The sequence below is a fragment of the Myotis daubentonii genome, chromosome 19, assembly GCF_963259705.1.
Source record: "Myotis daubentonii chromosome 19, mMyoDau2.1, whole genome shotgun sequence".
Classification (NCBI taxonomy): Eukaryota; Metazoa; Chordata; class Mammalia; order Chiroptera; family Vespertilionidae; genus Myotis; species Myotis daubentonii.
This window is the reverse complement of record NC_081858.1, coordinates 12242109-12261319: the sequence shown is the minus strand read 5'-3', so window position 1 is coordinate 12261319 and position 19211 is coordinate 12242109. Positions and strand designations below refer to the sequence as shown.

The window sequence follows — 19211 nt, the reverse complement described above, 5'->3', positions numbered from 1 at the left end:
CGCCCGCGGCTCGGGCGGTGGCGGCTGCTGCGCGCCAGGCGGGAGGAGCGGGGGGAGGCGGCGGGGCCGGGGGGAGGGGAGGCCGGCGCACCGTCGCCCACGCTCCAGGCCTCCGCCTCCGTGGACGCCCCTGGCCTGGGGGCCTCGACGTCGAACTCGGGCTGCGCAGCTGGCTCGAACCCCGCACCCGGGTCGGAGAGCCCCCGCGGGCACCAGGAGGCCTGGCTCCCCTCCCTTTCTCCCGCCCGCGCAGGAGCCAGTAGCAAAGGGCCACGGGGGCCGATCGGGGCCTCGAGGCCGCCCCCTGCCCCCGGGTTGCACACCCGGGCCTCGGCGCCCAGGTCTGACTCGCAAGCGCCCTTTGATAGTCGAGCCCAAGGCTCAGGGGCCCTCTTTGTCCCCACTTTGGGCGTGAGGCCCTCGTGGAAGCCACCGACGCTGGATCTGGTCGCACAGGGCACGCCCTCCAACCGGCGCTCTAGAGGCGGAGGTGGGGGTTGAGGCCTGGGAAAGCTGAGCTGGCTTTCCCCGGGGTCCCCCCCAGGCGGAGGGCTCCCGGGTAAACATCGCTGGCCCAGGCTGGGGGAGGGGATGCGGACGGGGCGGGCCTTTGGAAATGCAGATGAGTCGCCTCCTGCTGCTGGTCGCCCGAGCTGAACCTTGGTGACTCAGCCACACACTCGCCCCCTCCCCCCGCACACACACCCTTAACCATTCCAGAGTCAGGGCGCCTTGGCAGCTGGGGCGGGGAGGGGGGGGGGGCTTAGGCGGGGGCGGGGGCATTTGTAGGGATCCCCTGTCGTCCAGGAGATCCTGTCTGGTTTGTGGCCGTCAACTCCCTAACTAACGCTCCCACTTCTCGCCACCCCCCACCCCCCAGGCTCTTGGCCAGAGAAGCGGTACCCCCAGAACGGACCGTCCTCCTCTGGACAGCAGGAGCAGGCCTAGTTTGATTCTGACAGTCCTACTAAGGTAGGTGTGCGCCCTTTCCCAACCGGCAAGGGAGATGTGGGGGTCTTTGGCCTGGAGCCCGGGGAGGGCGGACGCCTCAGACCGGCTAGGCTGGTTCCGCAACCCCTCCCCCACACAGATGTGTAGGACTGTGTGTGTGAAATCGGCGGCCTGCTGGGCCCATCCATCCCCGCCTGTCAAGCTTCTGTTGTCAGGAGTTTGGGGCCTGCAATTCTCTGCCGTATTTAGTAGCACAGGAGAGGCGGCCCTGGCCAGGCTTTCCCAGCGGTGTTTTGTGGTGGGGGGAGGGCCCTGGACGCCTCTGAAAGACTCCTCCGCTGCCAGGAAGCCCCGCCCTGCCCCTTCCTTCCTGCCCCGAGTCGGGGCGAGTGGGGTGACTCTGGAGCTGGCCTCTTCTGCTGCCGTGTCTGGCCGCCGGGGCGGTGAAGCACAGGACCTGAGGCCTGGGCAGCTTCCTTGAAGAGATTTCTTGCCTCTTCTGCTTCCTGGGAATCCCCACGATCTCCTTTGCAACCCCACAGCCCAACCAGCCCTGTTTCTTGAGTCCCACGAGCCGGCTAGCTACTTGCCTGCTGTTGCCTAGCGCAGGCTGCACAGTCTCTGGGCCCATCGGCAAAGTGGGGGTAGGTCGGCGATTCTCGAACTAGCTGGCAGCCCCGTCACACCGGGGCACTGATTCTGGGCCTGTCCTGAGTTTCCGATTCAGTAGGTGGGGCCCCCAAACTTGCATTTCTAACAAGCCCCCGGCTGGTGCGGATTCTCCCATGTGGGAACACGTTTTGAGAACTTTGGGGCTAGGTAACACCTGGGGTGTTGTGAGGCCGAGAACTCGGTGCTGGGCACGGCGTCGCTGGCCTGGTAATAGTGGCAACTCCTCCTAATTCTCCCAACACAAGCTCGGTGCACGCTGTTTCCCACTTGCTTCGTCTCCGGGAAGGGAAGCTCCACAGCTGGAGACGGTGTGGCCCTTGATCTCGGCCCCCTCCCCCAGGTGGTCTCCAGAAGGTGATGACTTTGATGAGCCATTTGGGCCAGGTGCCTCCGATTGAACTGCCTCCCCCGCCCCGTTTGGCTCCCAGCTTGGCTTCTGTGTCCGTATCCGACCAGCCCTGCCCACTGTCACACCACCCCTCGGTGTGAGGGCTGGTCTGAGGTCTGGGGGAGCCTGGAGGGCTTGACCTGAGATTTGGTCGTGGGCATCTTGGTGCTGAAGCAAGGGAGGCTCTCAGTCAGGCAGCTGTCGGCTTGAATCTCCACAGAGCTGGTGACCTTGGGCCAGTCTCCTGTGTAAAATGATAAGGATGCGTGCGAAAGGGGGTGTTGGGAGGATTAAGTACGATTAAGGGGGCCGGCCCCACGGTGAGGCTTCACACTGGTCGGCCTCCATTCCGATGTGGCTGGAGGGAGTGGAGGCTGGGCTGCCGTCCAGCTCCTCCCCCACCGGTCACCCCGAGCACGTGGCTGAGCCTCCGGGCAAAGGGGAAGGCTCCAGTGCGGAAGGCGGGGAGGCAGCGTCCTTCTTCCTCTTGCGTCGTTGGAGTCAGGATGGTGGCTTACCCCTCCCCTTCCATGATCAGTCATGATTTGGGGGGGGGGGGTCGCAACCCCGCACTGGAGTATAAATTACCCAAGGTCAGGAGGTCACCACAGGCAGCCAGGACGGGGTTCCAGGTGTCTTGACTAACGGCCAGCGCCTGTGTCCATGGCACCCCCTTGCCCCAGCTGTCTGGGTTATTTTGGGCTCCCTCCTGTGCCAGCTGTCTGCTGGCATCACTGCTGGGAGCAGGGAGAGCAGTCTGGTTGAAAGTAATCCGTGTGGTGCACTTGGCTGCTTCTGGCTACCATGCCTCTCCAGTCCCAGATAAACCGGGCGGGCCCACCTTGTCCTTCGCTGGGGACCAGGGGCGCACCCCGCCGCACCTGCACCCGTCTCTTACCTGGCATGAGGGGAGGGGAAAAGCTCTTTGTAAAAGTTGATGAATTATCCCCTTCCCCCCCAGACCTCCGGTTTAAATTTAAGTTCAGCTCCTTACTGAACTCTCAATCCTCATAAACGGTTCAGCCGCCTGAGGGTGGCCTGTGTCCCTGAGGATAGAGCCCCGAGGCTGGGGGTGTGGGGGGGCAGGGGTCTACCTACTGTGGCCTCGGATTGTTCAATATAATGGGTTTAAACCCTCCCCTTATGGCAGCTGCCTGGAGGGCCGCAGCCTGTTCTTCCACTCCCGCCCGGGACCAATTAGGGAGCAATTAGGTGCTAAACTGTGGTCTGGGTGTGATTCTTGGAAGGGAGAGGTGTCCCCATGACCTGGAAGGATCCTCTTCAGGGCACCTCCTCCCCGCTTCCATTTCTCTTCCACCCCTTCCACATTTTTTGTGCTACCCGCCCTCCCCACCCCCATCACCTCCAGGGGCAGGGAGGGGCGGGGCAGGCTGTCATTCCTCCTTGCCCAGAGGGCGGCCCTGCCCACCGGTCACCCAGGGGGCGATGGGCGGGCCGCTCCTGGCGTCTGGCCCTCGGGCTGCCTGGAGAGGGCCTGGCCAGCCGGGCGGAAGGGCGTGCCGCTGGCGACGGAGGCCGGGAGGCAGCCAGACCTGCCTTACCACCGGACGCCAGGATCCTGCCTCTTCCGGCCCAGCTACCGGGAGCCCAGTGTGGAATATGACCTTTTGGACCCTCTGGGTGGAGACAACTGCGTGGACTGTGGAGAGAGGCACCCCGCCATCTCAAGGCCATCTGGGTCCACCGCTGTCTCCAGCTGGCCTGTGACCTTGGCAGGACCCTGCTCCGCGGGGATCTGTGGTCTCCCCAGGGAACCAGGAGGAGGAAGTTGGTGGATAACCTTTTGAGCCGTTTCTGAGCCTCAAAAGGTGTGTGTGGGGAGCGTTTGGTATGGCAGTGACTCCCCCGGCCACCGCCCATCGCTGGGACCTCAGAGAATAGCTCAGTCTCTGAAGGCTCCGTGTCTTCAGCCTCACGTGGAGTGGCTGACCCTCAGGTGTGCCCGGGCCACTCAGGATGTTCTGAGGCACCAGGGAAGCGGGACCATAGGCATGTCACTGACCATTCTCACCTGTGCTGCCAAATGAGTCCGCCCCACAAATGCCACCTGGCAGCTCCCCTTGGGGTCTGTGGCAAGGACCAGTTTAAAGTGTCCTTTTTTTTTTTTTTAATATATTTTATTGATTTTTTACAGAGAGGAAGGGAGAGAGATAGACAGTGAGAAACATCGATGGGAGAGAAACATCGATCAGCTGCCTCCTGCACATCTCCCACTGGGGATGTGCCTGCAACCCAGGTACATGCCCTTGACCGGAATCGAACCCGGGACCCTTCAGTCCGCAGGCCGACGCTCTATCCACTGAGCCAAACCGGTCTCGGCTAAAGTGTCTTTCTTGTCTTCCTAAACCTCTCCAGGAATCCCTGGTGAATAGAAGAATGGCCTGGGTCCCCAGAGCACCACACAGGTAAGGAAGCGGCCCCGGCTTGTGGGAGTACCCAGGTCCTCAGCTGCCTGCCCTGACCCTGCCGCCTCTGAGCCGTTGGCTTGGGGAGTTTTAGCTACAGATCCAGCCCCTACATCACACTGGAGCTGGGTCCAAATCAAACACGCTCCGTGCTGGCTGGGGCTGGGTTCTGCCAGCCTCTTGGCCAGGCAGGGGCGGGTGGGCTGGGGCCAGTGTCAGCTGTTCTGCCCGGACCCAGATGGGGCTGGACAGACTCACTCTTCCTCTCCCCCTCCTCTCAGCCTTGTGTAAGTAAGTGGTTTGTTCTGTCATAAGTTAAAATTGCAGCCCCATCTCTGAGATGGAAAGTGGAAACTGAGGAGTAAGGATTTTGAGGATAGTCAGGAGTCCTCCCACAGGCCCATGGGGTTAATTTCTAAGTGAATTCTCCCCAGGCCCCCCCCCCCCCCCCCCTTAACTCTCCCAGTCCATCCCTACGCTTTAGGGTTCCTGCTTTAGGGTCACTGCTGCGGCAGGCCTGAGATGAGAAGGTTGCAAAGATAAGTGGTCCTCCTTCCTTCGTTGGAAACCTTCCTCTTCCATCCTTCCCCTCCTCCTGTGGTCCTGGGGTCATTTCTGACATGTGTCTGGACCTGGTCTCTTCTCCTGCCAACCTCAGGCTGCCTCACCAGCCAATCATAGCTCCCCTGAAGAGAGCTTGAGGGTCCAGTTTGTCTGGGCCAGTTCAGGAGCCTTCTGTCCAGCGCCCCTTGCTTGAGCCTGACAGCTAGGCCCTCTGTGGGCTAACCCTGGTTACCTTGACAACAGCGTCTGGCCTCTATCCTCACTCCCCCGCCACTGCCAAACCTACTGGGGTTTTCCAGCCACCGTGCATTTGCCCAGGCTGGGTCCCCATCTGGCCTGCTCTCCGAACACTGCCAAGCTTAGTTCACGTACCAGCCAGCTCTCAACCTCCTCTGAGCTCCTCACAGGTAGGAACACAATTTCCTCTCAATAAACTCGTGTTGCAAAAAAGGAATGAATGAGTTGCTGTAAATTTTTCTGAGGGCGCTTGACCCCACTGATGCCACCCTGCGAGCTTAACTTACCTCCTCTTCCCAGCTCTGGCTCTTTCGGGGCTTCCGCGGGCGGTCGCTGCTGCCCTCTGGTGGTCAGACCCTGCCTCGCATCCGCTGGAAACCTTGACCCTGCATTTATGGAACTAACTGCCAGGTTGGCAACTTCCTGCCTGAAGTAAAGTTTACCTCATCTTTGCTGAGAACTTGAAAAGTGGTCATCTTCGGGGTGGGGTAAGGGCAAGAAGATGCTGAGTCCTGCCAGCCCCTCTTGGAGGAAACTCCCAGAGGTCCTACCCCCCTGGGAAGGCCCTGCTTGCTCACTTGGCCGTGCCCCTAACCTGCCTGCCACTCCTACCAGTGGCCTGGCTTGTAAAAAGGAAATCAGCCCAGGGTCGCGGGGAGGGGGAGGGATGGAGGACAGGTGATAGCAGCCACCTGCCCGACAGTACCTACGCATGGGGAGTGCTCAATAAATAGCTGTTTTGGCCAGGGGGGTGGGAGGATTGGGAAGAACCCTTGGGATGAAAGACGCATGGCTGCTGGCTGTAAAACTTAAATTTCTGGGCGGAGGTGGGGGTTATCAGTCTCAAATGATCTCAGCTAGCGCTGCCCTGGCCTTCCTCGACAGTGTCCGGCTGGTCAATGCCTCCAGCCCCTGCTAGAAAGAGGTTCCCGCCCACGTGATTAGGGCGCTCACCTGTCACCCATGCTCAGGCGGTCTCCCGGCAGAGGGCGCCAGAGGTCTACCTTGCGCCCCTAGGGAGGCGGGGGGGGGGGGGTAGGTAAGCGGAACCACTATTCCCCACCCCGCGCCCACGCAGGAGACAGACGAGGTGGGCAGGCACAACTCCCGTGCCGGCATCTTCCCTGGCACCACCAACCTACCTCCTGTGGGGAAACAGGTGTGAGGCGGACTTGCCCCAGCCCCACAGCTGGAGCGATGCAAAGCTGGGGGGCTTCTCCCAAAGCTTGAAACCAAGGCTCCACAAACTAGGGTGCCGGGGGGGGGGGGGGGCAGCCCGCCAATCAAAGAGACCCTGTCCAAGCCGGCCAATCAACGAGCCCCTGGCGGAAGGCGGAGCCTGCCAATTAGGGGCCCACGAGCAGCGGCGGAAACGGTGGGGGGCGCGCCGTGATGAGCTGGGGGGCGGGTAGGAGCTGCGCTGGCGGCTGAGCACCCCGTTGTGCAGTTTCCCTGCGAATGAAGGGTGAGCGCCCCGGGCTGGGGCCCTAGCCGGAAGGAAACTGAGGCTGGAGGGTCGGCCCGGCGGCTGCCTGACGGGGGCGGGGCCGCCCCGGGGGCGGGGCTTACCCTGGCCCCGCCCCGTCCGCGAGCTTAGCCGCGGCTCTCAGCCCCGGCTCTCAGCCCCGCGCGCTGCTGCCAGTACCGCCAGCTCCGGGCTATGGACACCCCGGCGACCCCGGCGCCGCCCGCCGCCCCGGGCCCTGGGAGGAAGGAGCTGAAGATCGTGATCGTGGGCGACGGCGGCTGCGGCAAGACTTCGCTGCTCATGGTGTACAGCCAGGGCTCCTTCCCCGAGGTGAGGCCCCCGGAGGGCGGGGGGCTGGAGGCGCGTAAGATGGGGCAGGGGCGCGCGAGGGTCCCCTGGGGGCGAGGGACGGCCCTCGGCCTGCACCCGAGCCTGAGCCCTAGGTCCCCGGCGTCCTGAGCGCCCAGAGGCGGCCGCCCCCCCGGGGCGCCCCCTCGGGAATTCCGGCGCCTAGCGGTGTGTGTGCGTGGGGTGGCGGGGGGCCGAGCCGGATGGGGGGAAGGTGGAAGGTGGGGAGCCCAGGGCACCCCGGGACCCCGCCGCGCTCCTGGGGACCAACCCTGCCCCTTCCCCGACAGCGCTACGCCCCATCCGTGTTCGAGAAGTACACGGCCAGCGTCACGGTGGGCAACAAGGAGGTGACCCTGAACCTCTACGACACCGCCGGTGAGTGCGCCTGCGCGCCGAGGGTCGAGGCGGCCCGGGGGTTCCCCGCCCGGGCATCCCCGCCGCATCCCGCATCCCCGGCCGCATCCCGGCCGCCAGCTCCACGAGGCCCTGACAGCCCATCCCTCCTGGAGGCAGCGGCGCGGTGCTGGCCCGGAGCCGGTGACCACCGCCTGGCCGGGGAGGAGGGGCCCTGGCGGCATAGCGGACCCCGGTCGCCCCGTCTGTATGTAAAAGGAGGGTGTTTGCACGAGATGAGCTCCTGGCCACCACCCAGCCCTGCTGTATTGAGAGCCCACAGCTGGGTTCCTCTCCTGTTTCTAGAAAACCACGGGCTCCCCTCTGCTTGGGGTGGGACCTGCTATGGTCGCCTAAGGCTCTGCGAGCTGCACATGTGGGTCCCCTGGGGCTGGGCTGCATCTCGGGGTCCTGTGCTTCCGGAATACTCTGGGCCACAGATGAGAGAGAGCCTGTGACCCCCAAGATCCTTGGCCGACAGCCCGAGGCTCCAGGGTCCTGTGGACCCACATTTTGACTCCCACACTTCTGGGATTCCGCGAGCGACAGGGGGGGTATCCTGGGATTTGGTGGTCTCCTGTTTGAGCTTCTAGGGTCTGTGCCTTCCTGGTTCCCTGGAAGAAACCGGGGTGCTGAGGAGGGAACCGAGCTCTAGGGAATGCCGGGGTGAGGTTCTGTCACCTGCAGCTGCTAGTGGGTTCGTGCTGCCTGCCTCGCCATCACCATCGCCATCACCATCGCCATCGGAGGCCTGTGGCTAGGGGATGGGTGGGGGGACCCAGCCAATGAGAGGACTTGAGTGGCACTGGTTGGGGAGGGGGGCTGCCTCCCCTCAGGGAGTTTCCTTCTTTGCCTCTGGACTGAATAAACATTGGGGAGCAAAGGTCAGGATACCAGTCTCTGTGAGTCAGTGTTTAGTGAGCTGCGTGGAACCCTATCATCAGGTGCCCCCTCCCCAAGGAAGCCTAGTGTGTGTGAGGTGACGTCTCCCACTGGCCTTGGGTGGAGCCAAAACCCAGACCCTGCCTCCCTTGCCAAGCTGCCAGGAGCATCTCTCCTTCTACCTGGACCTGGCAGGATAGGGCTGGCTGTCCCAGCCCCAGACCGCTCCTGGGTTCCTGGCTTCTGACAGGCTTTGTTTGGGTGTTATTCCCTCCCTCCCTGCAGTGGGCTCTGAGGACCTCCCCTTCTTGTTGGATGAGGGCCCCGCGGGGCTGCCCCCAGAACGGGGATGCATGTGCCTCTGCTACTAAAGGCTTCAGAGGACTTCCGAAGGGTGTGGCCGCCAAGAGCAGTAAAGCTCACACTGTGTTTGGGACACTTTTCGTTTCACACGTTCCCGCCTGGGACCCAGGGAGGGGCAGGTTCCTTAACCCCACGTGGTGGGTGGAGTGCTGGTGGACGGGGAGAGTCCAGGGGAGTTGTGTGTCTCTCCTCCTGCCTCTGCCCTCAGGGCGTCTCCTCTCAGAGTCCCCAGCTCTTTCACGGTTCGGTTCCCACTGCCTTCCCCTCAGACCCAGCGCAGGGACCAGGGACCGCTTCTGGCCTTTCTGGCCTGGGCCAGAGAGAGATGCTCAAGGGTCGGTTGTCACGTGCAGGCTCTGGGAAGCGCCTAGTTGCTTTAGGAAAGGATTTGCTCTAAGAGCTACTTGAGGAGGGATGGGGAAGCTGCGTCCGAGTTATCAGAATGGCTGGGTACCCTGACCTTTGCTGCGAGCACCGGGGCCTGTCAGCCTCGCCCGCAGACGAGAACGGAAGCTGCGGTGAGGTCTGAAGTTTCCTGGGCAGGGGAAGCGGGGGCGGGGCGGGGGCGAGGTGGGAGGTTAAGACACCAACCAGAGACAGAGCTGTTTGGGCCTCGGGGTGGGGCTCAGGGCTAGGGCGTCACGAGATGGGGTGGCGATTGCCCAGGAGGTGGGGAGCTGTGGCTTCCTTCGTAGCCTGAGATGGGAACACGAGGAAAGGTGTGGGGCAGACGGAGACTCGGACCAGAGCGTTTTCTAGGAGCCAGGAGCACGGAGGCTAGGGGAGCCGCAGCGGTGGGTCCTCAGACCCGGTTCTGGGCCGCAGGCTGGCGCTGCCCGGGCCCCAGCTGCTCCAGTCTCTGAGGAGGGCGTGCAGGTGGCAGGCCCCAGAGCACTAGTGAGAGTGGGTTCCTTTTCTGGCAGCTTCCCCTTCTCGTGCTGCCGGCAGCCATCCCCTGACCAACAGAGCTGGGACCCACCTGCCCTGTGTATGTCCTCCAGCCGATTTGGGGACCACCAAGGCCCGATGACTCCCTCTCTCCTCAACCCAGCGCCACGCCTTAGAGACCCCTGCCCAGAGAGATGACGGCCACAGCCAAGCTCTCTCCCACAAAGGAAATACCCTCTCGTGAGGCGAGGCGAGAGCCTCACTTCCTCCCTGCCCCACAGACCTTTCCTCGCCTGAAACAAACGTCTCCTTTTGCACATAACTCAGGGCTTTTTTTTTTTTTTAACATCTGAGGCCCATCTGCGGAAGCCAGAGTGGGACACCTGTATGCCCGTAGACAGGGGACTTGGCCCCTTTAAGCCTTGGCATTACCAGGGGTAAATGGGGAGAGTAATTCCACGTTGTGGGTGGAGGGCTCCATAAAGCTTGTGGGTCTAAAGAGCCAGGGTTAGAACCTGCTCTTCCCGCCCCCGCCCCCAGGACCCTGTTTCTGTTTCAGGAGTGACCATAGTAGCAGTCCCTCACCTTTTGCCCAGCCTACCAGGAGCAGGGTTATCACCAGATAAGGAAACTGAGGCCAAGAGAGGGAAGGTACCAAAGTCATGGAACATGAGTCTGCGGGCAGCCTGGCCTCCTGACTCATACAGGAGGCGTCCAGGACACCCTGCCCCTCCCAAGGAGACGTGAGGTCAACAGCACCTGAAGTCTATCACCTGCAGAGTGGAGGCCCACTCTGAGGCCTGGGGAAAGCCGAGCCAGGCACAGTCAAGCCAGGAAGGCAGCCTGGAGGAGGAGCTGGGATCTGGGCTGGCTGCCCATCTCCTCCCAGAATCCCTCTCTTCTTGAGATTCCTGTGTTGGGAGCTTTTACCTCACCTGGTCAGGGCTGGAGTTTGTCGGGCCAGCTCCCTGTCCTTTGGGATGGGGCGAGAGGGAGGCACCCAGTAGTCCTCCCATGGTCTTCTGTCATTTACAAAGCTTCCTGTGAGCTCTGTGACCGTGGACAAGTCCCTTCGCCTCTCTGTGTTTCAGTTTCTGCGTCCGTAAACTGTGATAACAGCAGCCCTGTCTTACAGGATTATGGTGAGGAATGAGGAGTCAATGCAGGTAAAGGGCTCTGAATGGGGCCTGGCATATGATGACCATTTTTATTATTGTCAACAAGGCTCACTTGCTTCTCACATGTCCATTTCACAGATGAGGAAACTGAGGCCCAGAGGTTAATTCCCAATTGGGAAGGCTGGAGAAGGCTTCCTGGGAGAATTGGTGCCTTTAGAGTGGCTTGGCAGGCAGCTGACCTTGGCGTGGGGACTAAGTTGGTGCTCCAGCTCCCAGGGAGCCTGTCTCTGACCTTGAAAAATGCCCCCTCAGCCACGTGGTCTCCTAACAGGAAGAACCCTCCCCGCCAGGCTTACTTCCCGGGGCGGCTGCTTAAACGAACAGAGGTGATGCAAGTGCGGTGCCCGTGCAGACGCCTAAAGCCTCGGGGACCATCATTGCACTTCCTTCACTCACTCATCCATTTGTTCATTCATTCGCCAACGGAACTGAGTTCGCCCGTGTAGCAGAGATGGCCCCTGTCCTCACGGGGAGACCAAACAAACAAACAAAAACCCAGAAGAAAAAGCCACAGCTGGTCGTGGGACCCACTGGGAAGGAGGCTGTTTCAGAGCAATCCTCTTGGAGACGGTGACCCTTCTGCAGAGACCTGATGGAAAGGAGGGACCGAGCCATGCTGCTACCTGGGCAAGAGCCTCTAGAAAAGGTGACAGTGAGGGCAGAGTCTCGGGGGGAGCCAGCTTGGCCTGACTTCCTCCTCCAACCCAGGGCCGTCTGACTTCTGCCCTCACCGACTGCTGGAACCATCACGTACTTGGCAAACCTTCCGGCGCACCTCAGCCCTGGTCTCCACGGCGTGCCAAGAGGTGGACAGCTTCAACCAGTCAATACCGACTGGACGCCTGCCGGGCACCAGGAGTTAGTATTTAAGGACAGCCGTGGGCCCTGCCCTCAGGGTGCCTCCAGTCCACAGGGACACAGGCAGTAAACAGCACACCTATGAGGACAGGCTGTGGACACACAGGGCGGTGGACTTTGCACCAGGCGAGATGAAGAGGGACGTGGGAACAGTAGGCCCCGTTTACGACCTGGCCATTCCAGCCACGTGTCTGGAAGGGAATGAGAGCACGTGTGTTACGCCACAATTATGAACTATGTCGTGCACCATAGAGGGCCAGGACCGATGTTTGCACAGAAGCAAGAAAGCGTGTCGCTGCGTTTTTGCAGAAGGAACGCGGGACTTGGGATTGAAGGAGCCGGGCGGAGTCCTGGCTCGGTCACTGGTGCAGTGACCAGGGGGAGGTTACTTCACTTCTCTGAAACTCAGTTTTTTTCTGTATCAGTGGAATGTTCCTAAGTTCCCTGACTAGCTCCTCAGAGGGTTGCTGTCAGAGTGTGTCTTAATAATTTACAGGCAGAAGCACCTGGAAAAGTATGTAAGGTGTAGGGTGGTGGTGTTATTACGTAGAAGTAGAGAGAAGGCAAAGGAAATAATGTGGACAGTCTGAATGCTTGAAAAGAAAACGCTAGAAAGATGGGGAGAACGTGAGGGAAAAGCATTCCAGGTATGGGGAACAGCAAGTGCAGAGGCTCTGAGGCCCCAGAGCTTGGTGGGTTTGAGAGGAGGCCCCCTTGGCTGGACCTCAGTGAGTGAGGGGTATGGAGGAGGGAGATGAGGTCAGGACTAGTGGGCCCAGGTCATGTGGACCACAAGAGATGTTTGGGTTTTAGTAAAGGGCCATAGGGAGCCATTGAAGGTGTTTCAGTTGGGAGGAGAGGGCAGGTCTTTGTGTTTTAAGATCCACGTAACTGCTGCATGGAGAATGGGATTCACTGAGGGGCAGCAGGGGAGCAGGGGGAGGCGGCCTGGATGAGGACGGTGCCGTGCTGTGCACTAGAACGTTCTGTGGTGATGGAAATGTTCTGTACCTACACTGTCTGTTACAGAAGCCACTGGCCCTGTGCGGCAGTTAATCACTTGAAATGTAGCTAGTGTAATGGAGAACCTGCATTTTTAATGTTAATTTAAATGGCCACCTGGGGCTAGAGGCTACCCTATTGGACAGCAGAGGTCTAGTAAGACACGCACAGAGGTGAGGAATGGGGACAGTCTGGGACAGCAAGGGGAAGGCATGGGCTGGATAGCACGCTGGGCCAGTTCTCCATCGTCTGATGCAGATTTATCCAGCTTTGTGGCGGTGAGCATAGGGGGGTCTGAGTGCGCTGGGCCCTGCCTACCCCTCCCCCCTTCTCCAGTGTTGGGGGACTTCGGCTGAGTGACAGCACGGACAGTCCTCCTGGCCCAGCCGTTGCCGTAACTGGGCAACCATTCACTGCACAGTGGAGGGAGTCAGTGGGAAGAGGGTGGCTGTGCCCTGTCATCAGTAAGAGGCCAGAAGCAGGACATGGTCTGTGCTCCGTGAAGAGGCCACTTGTCTTGAGAGGCCTTTGGCAGGGACGGAGCTGGCCTCCTGTCCTGTTCAATGGAAGGAAGTCACCTTGCCTTTCTGCAAGGTGGCTGGGGGGTTGCCAATGAGTCTGAAAGGCTCCCAGCCCTCACTGTGGGAGTTTTCCCAAGATGCCGGGTGTAACAGCTATGTTCAGGACGTACAGGCACCACCTGCCTCTGGACTAGGGGAAGTCCTGGAGGACATGTGGGAAAAGCTGAGCGTGGCCAGTGGATCGGCTGGAGCACAGCTTCGCCGCGGCTCTCCCAAGCATGGGAGACGCACTGTGGCCGGTGAGAGCTCGTCCCGTGTTCTTTAAATGTCCTTAGAAAATCCGCAGGGAACTAACTAACAATGTGTGCACCTGCCCCTCACGTGGTTCAAGCTGTTTCCCTGCAGATACGAAGTAGGGCCAAACGTAAGCAGTGCATCTGGGTAAGGGCGTTCTTGGTGCTGTTTTTTGCCATTTTTCTGTAAGTTTTAAATATAAATTAAAAAAAAGAAAAAACCAAACCCGCCCAACTGGCGTGTTTGGCCAGGAGGTCACAGTTCAATGCTGGGCTGGGGCACATGCCCAGGTTGCCGGCTAGATCCCCAGTGTGGCGTATGCAGGAGGCAGCCCATCAATGACTCATCATTGATGTTTCTCTCTCCCTTCCCTATAACAGTGGTTCTCAACCTTGGCTGCACATTAGAATCACCAGAGAATCTTTTTAAAATCCTGGTTTCTGGGCCTCGTCCTCCGGAAATTCTGTTTCTTTGTTACTAATGTTGTGGCCTCACCCCATAAAAAAGAAACAGAATTTCCGGAGGACGAAGCCCAGAAATCAGGATTTTAAAAAGATTCCCCGGTGATTCTAATGTGCAGCCAAGGTTGAGAACCACTGCTCTATAAAATAAATAAAAATGTATTAAAACAGCCATGACCAGGTTGGCTCAGTGGATAGAGTGTCGGCCTGTGGACTGAAAGGTCCCAGGTTCGATTCTAGTCAAGGGCTTGTACCTTGGTTGCGGGCACATCCCCAGTAGGGGGTGTGCAGGAGGCAGCTGATCAATGTTTCTCTCTCATCGATGCTTCTAACTATCCCTCTCCCTTCCTCTGTAAAAAAATCAATAAAATATATTTAAATGCACACACATACATATAATAAAACAAACAAAAAAACCCACCACTGCTCCAGCCCAGCCTGGGGGTGAGTCTGATGTGCCCTGGGGGGTGGGGAGAGGGTTCAGGTGAGAAACTTGCTGTTATTTCCAGTGCCCCCCACTCTTCCTAGTCCCCACTCCTCTTCCTAGCAGTGGCCAGAATGGCAGGATGAACTTCACCTGAGGCCACGCACCTCTGGGCTTGGGGGGCACCCTCCACTAACTGTTTTGGGGGAGGGTGATGTGACTTCAGCCTGAGCACAGGGTAGGGGGGTAAGAGGGTTGGGGGGGGGGTGACCGTCTCCAGAGTAATTGCTCGTGGCGTTTCAGCACTTACTACTGTTTTCTCTCAGCCATCCTCGCTGCCGTCCAGGACAGCGGGCGGCCACCTGTTTTCCACAGGACCAAACTGAAGCCCAAGCAGGTGTCACTTGTCCGGCAGACCCCCAAACCCCTGGCCCTCCTGAGCCCAGACCAGGGACTCAGGTGGACAAGGAGGGGCGCCTCCCTGACCCCCACCCGCTCTCCGGTTGGTTTCAGGGCAGGAAGACTACGACCGGCTGCGGCCCCTGTCCTACCAGAACACCCACCTGGTGCTCATCTGCTATGACGTCATGAACCCCACCAGCTATGACAACGTCCTCATCAAGGTGAGGCCTGTCCCCCGGGGTGGGGGCCTCGGAGCCAGCCCCAGCCCCAGCCCTGATGCCCAGCCTCTTCCTCCACAGTGGTTCCCCGAGGTCACGCATTTCTGCCGTGGGACCCCCATGGTGCTCATCGGCTGCAAGACGGACCTGAGGAAGGACAAGGAGCAGCTGCGGAAGCTGCGGGCGGCCCAGCTGGAGCCCATCACCTACACGCAGGTGGGCTCGGGGCCCTCCCTCCCCTTCCCCACCGCCCCAGCAGGAGCCCAGGTCCGAGGCACAGCTGTGGCTAAAAGGACGCCCAGGCCTTTGGCCTCTGCATCGGGGTGCCTCTGGCCTTTCGCACAGTGGAAGCAAACAGGATTCTGAGAATAACAGCTGTAGAATATTGAGAGCCCACATATCTGAGCACTTTATTTAATCCTATGACCCCGAGGCCGATACTGTTAGTGCTCCCCATTTTATGGGGAGATAGATTGAGACCCAGAGAGGTTAAGGAGCTTGCCCAGGGTCACACAGCTAACCTGAAGTGAAGCGAGGATGCCGTCCCAGTCACCATGGCTCCAGAGTCTGGGCCCTTAGCCATCATCCTGTCCCGTCTCCCCAGGGGACCCCAGGGGCGGCCCTTGTTCAAAAGCAGCGAGTCCCGTGGCTTCCTGAGGCGCGGGAGGATGAAGGGAACACGAAGCAAATCTAATAAGGTTTAATAACAGAATAAGCATGAATGAAAGTAAATCTGTTTTAGAAATAGGTATTTTTAATTCTAATGACAAGCTCCGTTGCCTAAACGGTGCTTTCCAGAAGGGAGAGAGGTCTGGGGAGGAAGCCCACCTCTCCTCACAGGCCTGGCAGACACGAAGGACAACCCCGTTCTCAGAATTCACCCCCCCCCCCCCCCGCTTCTGCCTGAGTTGGGAAGGAGGGTGGGAAGGAGGCTGGGAGGGGGCAAGAGGGGCCCCACACCAAGGCCCCGCAGCCCCTAAAGCCCACCAGGGGGTGTCGGGAGGCGCCCCAGGCCCAGGCCCGGCATCGAATGCTGTCCCCTCCTCCCCCAGGGCCTGAACACCTGCCAGCAGATGCAAGCCGCCCTCTACCTGGAATGTTCCGCCAAGTTTCGGGAGAACGTGGAGGACGTCTTCCGAGAGGCCGCCAAGGTGGCCCTCAGCGCCCTGAAGAAAGCGCAGCGGCAGAAACACCCCCGGCGGTGCCTGCTGCTCTGACCCCTCGGGGCGGGCACTCAGCCCTCAGAACAGGACTGACAGGGCCCAGCCCATCTACTCCCCGGGACCCTGCCCACCCCCAGCTCACGAAGGCACTCGGAGTTGTGTCTGGAGCCTGTGCCAAGACTCTTTGGATGGTCTGGAACTTTCTCCTTTCCCAGCTGGGTTCTGACCAGGAACTCGAGCTGCGGCCTGTGTGGTGGTGGGCAAGGGTGCCAACTCGGGCCCTGTGCCCTGGAACTGGCATTTGTCCCCAGGACTCTGGTGTGCCCTCTTTGCACTCTCCCCCTAGCCACGTGTCCCCCTTCAAACACCCAGTAGATCCTCAAAGTCTGTGCTTGAAACAACCAACTACACTGGTCCGTGGGCCACTGTGGATCTGGCAGCGCCCCGCGGCCCTGGGCTGGGGAGATAGGCAGGGCTGCATCCTCCGGTCTCGCTTCCTTCCCCCGGGAGCACCGAGCCACGATGGGACCAGGCCTATCAGGAGAACGCAGCCCCGGACACGACACAGACACAGGAATTGCATCGCCCCCACCCACTCTACGCAGAGGACTTCAGTGGTAGCCTTTGGCGTGGCCGTCTGCCCAGATCCGGGTGCACATGACCAGGGGGAGAAGAGACTCAGAAAGCAGAGCAAACACCGTGGACCACCCATCCGACTCCTGCCCGGGGTTTCCTCACCTGCAGCCCCCACTGCCGGAAACTCAGATGAAGTGACAGCAGCTCCTGATCGTGGGCAGGCCAGTCCTGAGACTGTGTCCCTGTCTGCAAAGGAGTCGTCTAGCCCCCCCTGCCCCTCACAGCCCCCACTGCTGGGGGATGTGTTCCAGAGCCGAGGCCACCCTGGCCTCCTTCAAGATCGGACTTGACTGACCGACCCCCAGCCACAGATTCACGGAACTGCCTTCTGGAAGGTCTGGGTTCAGGGACCCAGGAATTTTTTAAAAGTGCCCCAGGGGATTCCAAGTACCCCAGAGACTGACAGCTGCTTGGTCCTGAGCTCACTCTGGAGTCAGCGCTACCGAAGGTGGGGTGATGGCTCCAGGTGGCTCCTGCTCCCCCGGTATCTCTGCCTCCGTACCCTGTGCCCAGTGCTGTGCCTAAGCCTGAGCTTCTCTGAAGTCACCTGCTAGGGCAAGACCTCTCAGCCCACCGCACCCCACCTAGGTTCCTGGAGGCCCCTCCATGGGGACTCACCAGAGCCTTCAGACCAAGGACCTCTGGTTCCAGCAGAGTCCAGGGCCTCGTGGACAAATGAGGGTCTAGAACAGAGGTCAGCGAACTATGGCCTGTGAGCCAAATCCGGCTGCTGTGTGTTTTTGTAAATAAAGTTTTATTGGAACACAGTCATGCCCATTCATTTATGCGTGGGCTGCTTCTGCCCCACAACTGCAGGCTAAAGTCATTGTGACTGTGACCATCTGGCCCGTCACAGGAAAGGTGGCCAACTGGCCAACGCGAGTCTAGGGCAAACCCAAGTTCTTAAAGGGCCAGATGGGCGGCGTGGAGAGTGAAGGAGGGCAGGGCTAGGAGGGAGTGGTGGGGTCTCCGCAAACGCAAACGAGAAAGCCAGCGCCACTCCCACTCCGGGCAGGCAGCCGGCCCAGGTGAGCGCTGTTCTGTGGGAACGCGGCCAGGGCTTTCCCCTTGAGGGCCACAGCATAGCTCTGGACACCAGCTATGACCTCTGGTCCTAGAGGATTTGTAGGGAAGTCGTTAAGGGCAGGTGAGGCTCAGGTGTGGGAGAAGGGGCAGAAAATTGGCCTCTTCACCCTCCAATTCGGAATCTATCGTGAGGTGACCAGCAGCCTTGCCCTGTGTGACCTCCTGAAAGTGAGGTTGCCCAGACCCCCCCCCCCCCCAATTTCCGGAACCTCTGAGTAAAGGCGGAGATGGAGGGCTGGGTGACATTGGCGCTGGCTGAAGTCCCGGCCAGCGCTGAGGGTCTGGGTCTCACTCCGAGTTCCCACTGCAAGGATTCGGGAAGATGGGCTGAGGGCTGAGGGTCAGGAAGTGTCAAGTAACGCCCTCAAACCACCCACGTGGTGCCGAGGCTGGGCGCCCTCTGGTGGTGACTCAGAAACCCTGCCTGCCTTGGGCCCAGCTGCTCCAGGGGCCAAGAACCCCAGGCCCCAGGCCGCCCGGCCACTTTCCCCAGGTGACCGGCAGTCAGGGGACTCAGGAAGCACAAAGAGCACAAGGCACAACAGCGGTTCTCTGAGAAGGTAGATGCCCGCCCCACAGAGAAACGGAGGCTGGGAGGAGGGAGCCGACAGCAGAAGCGTGGCCTGCGGAGGGAGTCCCCACAGGACTCCCAGGGCCCCCCTCCCGCCTCCGCCTGGGACTCTGTAAGTAACAGGTCACACATCCAACCTCAGGAGGCATGTCCACACCCTGCCCTGAGGGCTTCAAGTGCCAGGAGGGGGGACAGAGGGGCTCCCTGAGGCGTTGCCTCCCCCAGGAAGACAGTCCGGCCAAGAGCAGCGGGGGCTATGATTCTAGGGAGGTGGGGAGGGCGCGGCATTAAATACGTCATAAATAGGAAGGGTGGCTAATACTGCTCGGACAGGCTGGGTCACATTTCTCTTGTCCAGTCGGGGACTCGGGCCTTGGCCCTGCTCCCGGGGAGGCCACTGGCCCCTGAGGTCACTGCGCCAGTGGCCACTGGCGCTGCTGAGGAGGAATCGGCAGCAAGGGTGCCGACTGAGACCCCCGCAGTCAAAGTCCCGGGCTCGGGGGCGCAGCCCCGTGGCTCACGGCGTCTTCGCCTTGTTCCTGTTCTTCTGGAGTTTGGTGTGCACCACTTTGAGGGTGGTCAGGAAGTTGCCCAGGAAGAGGACCAGGAAGGTGATTGCCAACACGAACACCTGGCGGGACAGAGTGCAGAGGGGAAGGAGGAACAGGCCGTGCCAGCTCTGACCAGCTCCCCCTGCTGGGGTGCCACCCCACCCCAGACCTCAGAACCCTTCGCACAAGCCACCCACCAACTGCAAGGTTTTGCAGGCAGAAGGCAGACATCTGGGCCAACTGGGTGAAGGACCTGAGTCCTG

General features: G+C 60.4%; 2 protein-coding genes across 5 annotated transcripts in view; one reads left to right on the top strand and one right to left on the bottom strand.

The window, feature by feature from the left end:
* The first annotated feature begins 6825 nt into the window (after positions 1–6825).
* On the top strand, positions 6826–17507 carry RHOF (ras homolog family member F, filopodia associated). Of its 2 annotated transcripts, XM_059676560.1 has the most exons (5): positions 6849–7036; positions 7345–7432; positions 14835–14944; positions 15023–15157; positions 15994–17507. In XM_059676560.1, exons 1-5 carry the CDS (start codon positions 6899–6901, stop codon positions 16156–16158), a joined length of 636 nt encoding a protein of 211 aa, XP_059532543.1. In that variant the 5' UTR covers positions 6849–6898; the 3' UTR covers positions 16159–17507. The 2 variants fall into 2 exon arrangements, with proteins under 2 accessions (XP_059532544.1, XP_059532543.1); XM_059676561.1 differs by lacking the exons at positions 14835–14944; positions 15023–15157; positions 15994–17507 and adding an exon at positions 10840–11463 and having other exon boundaries at positions 6826–7036.
* Positions 17476–19211, bottom strand: part of TMEM120B (transmembrane protein 120B) — a 48879-nt gene continuing 47143 nt past the window's right edge. For all 3 annotated transcript variants that reach the window (XM_059676554.1, XM_059676555.1, XM_059676556.1), the window contains exon 12: positions 17476–19028. In XM_059676554.1, the coding sequence (XP_059532537.1) occupies positions 18915–19028 (114 nt within the window). In that variant the 3' untranslated portion in view covers positions 17476–18914. The remainder of the gene's footprint in view (positions 19029–19211) is intronic.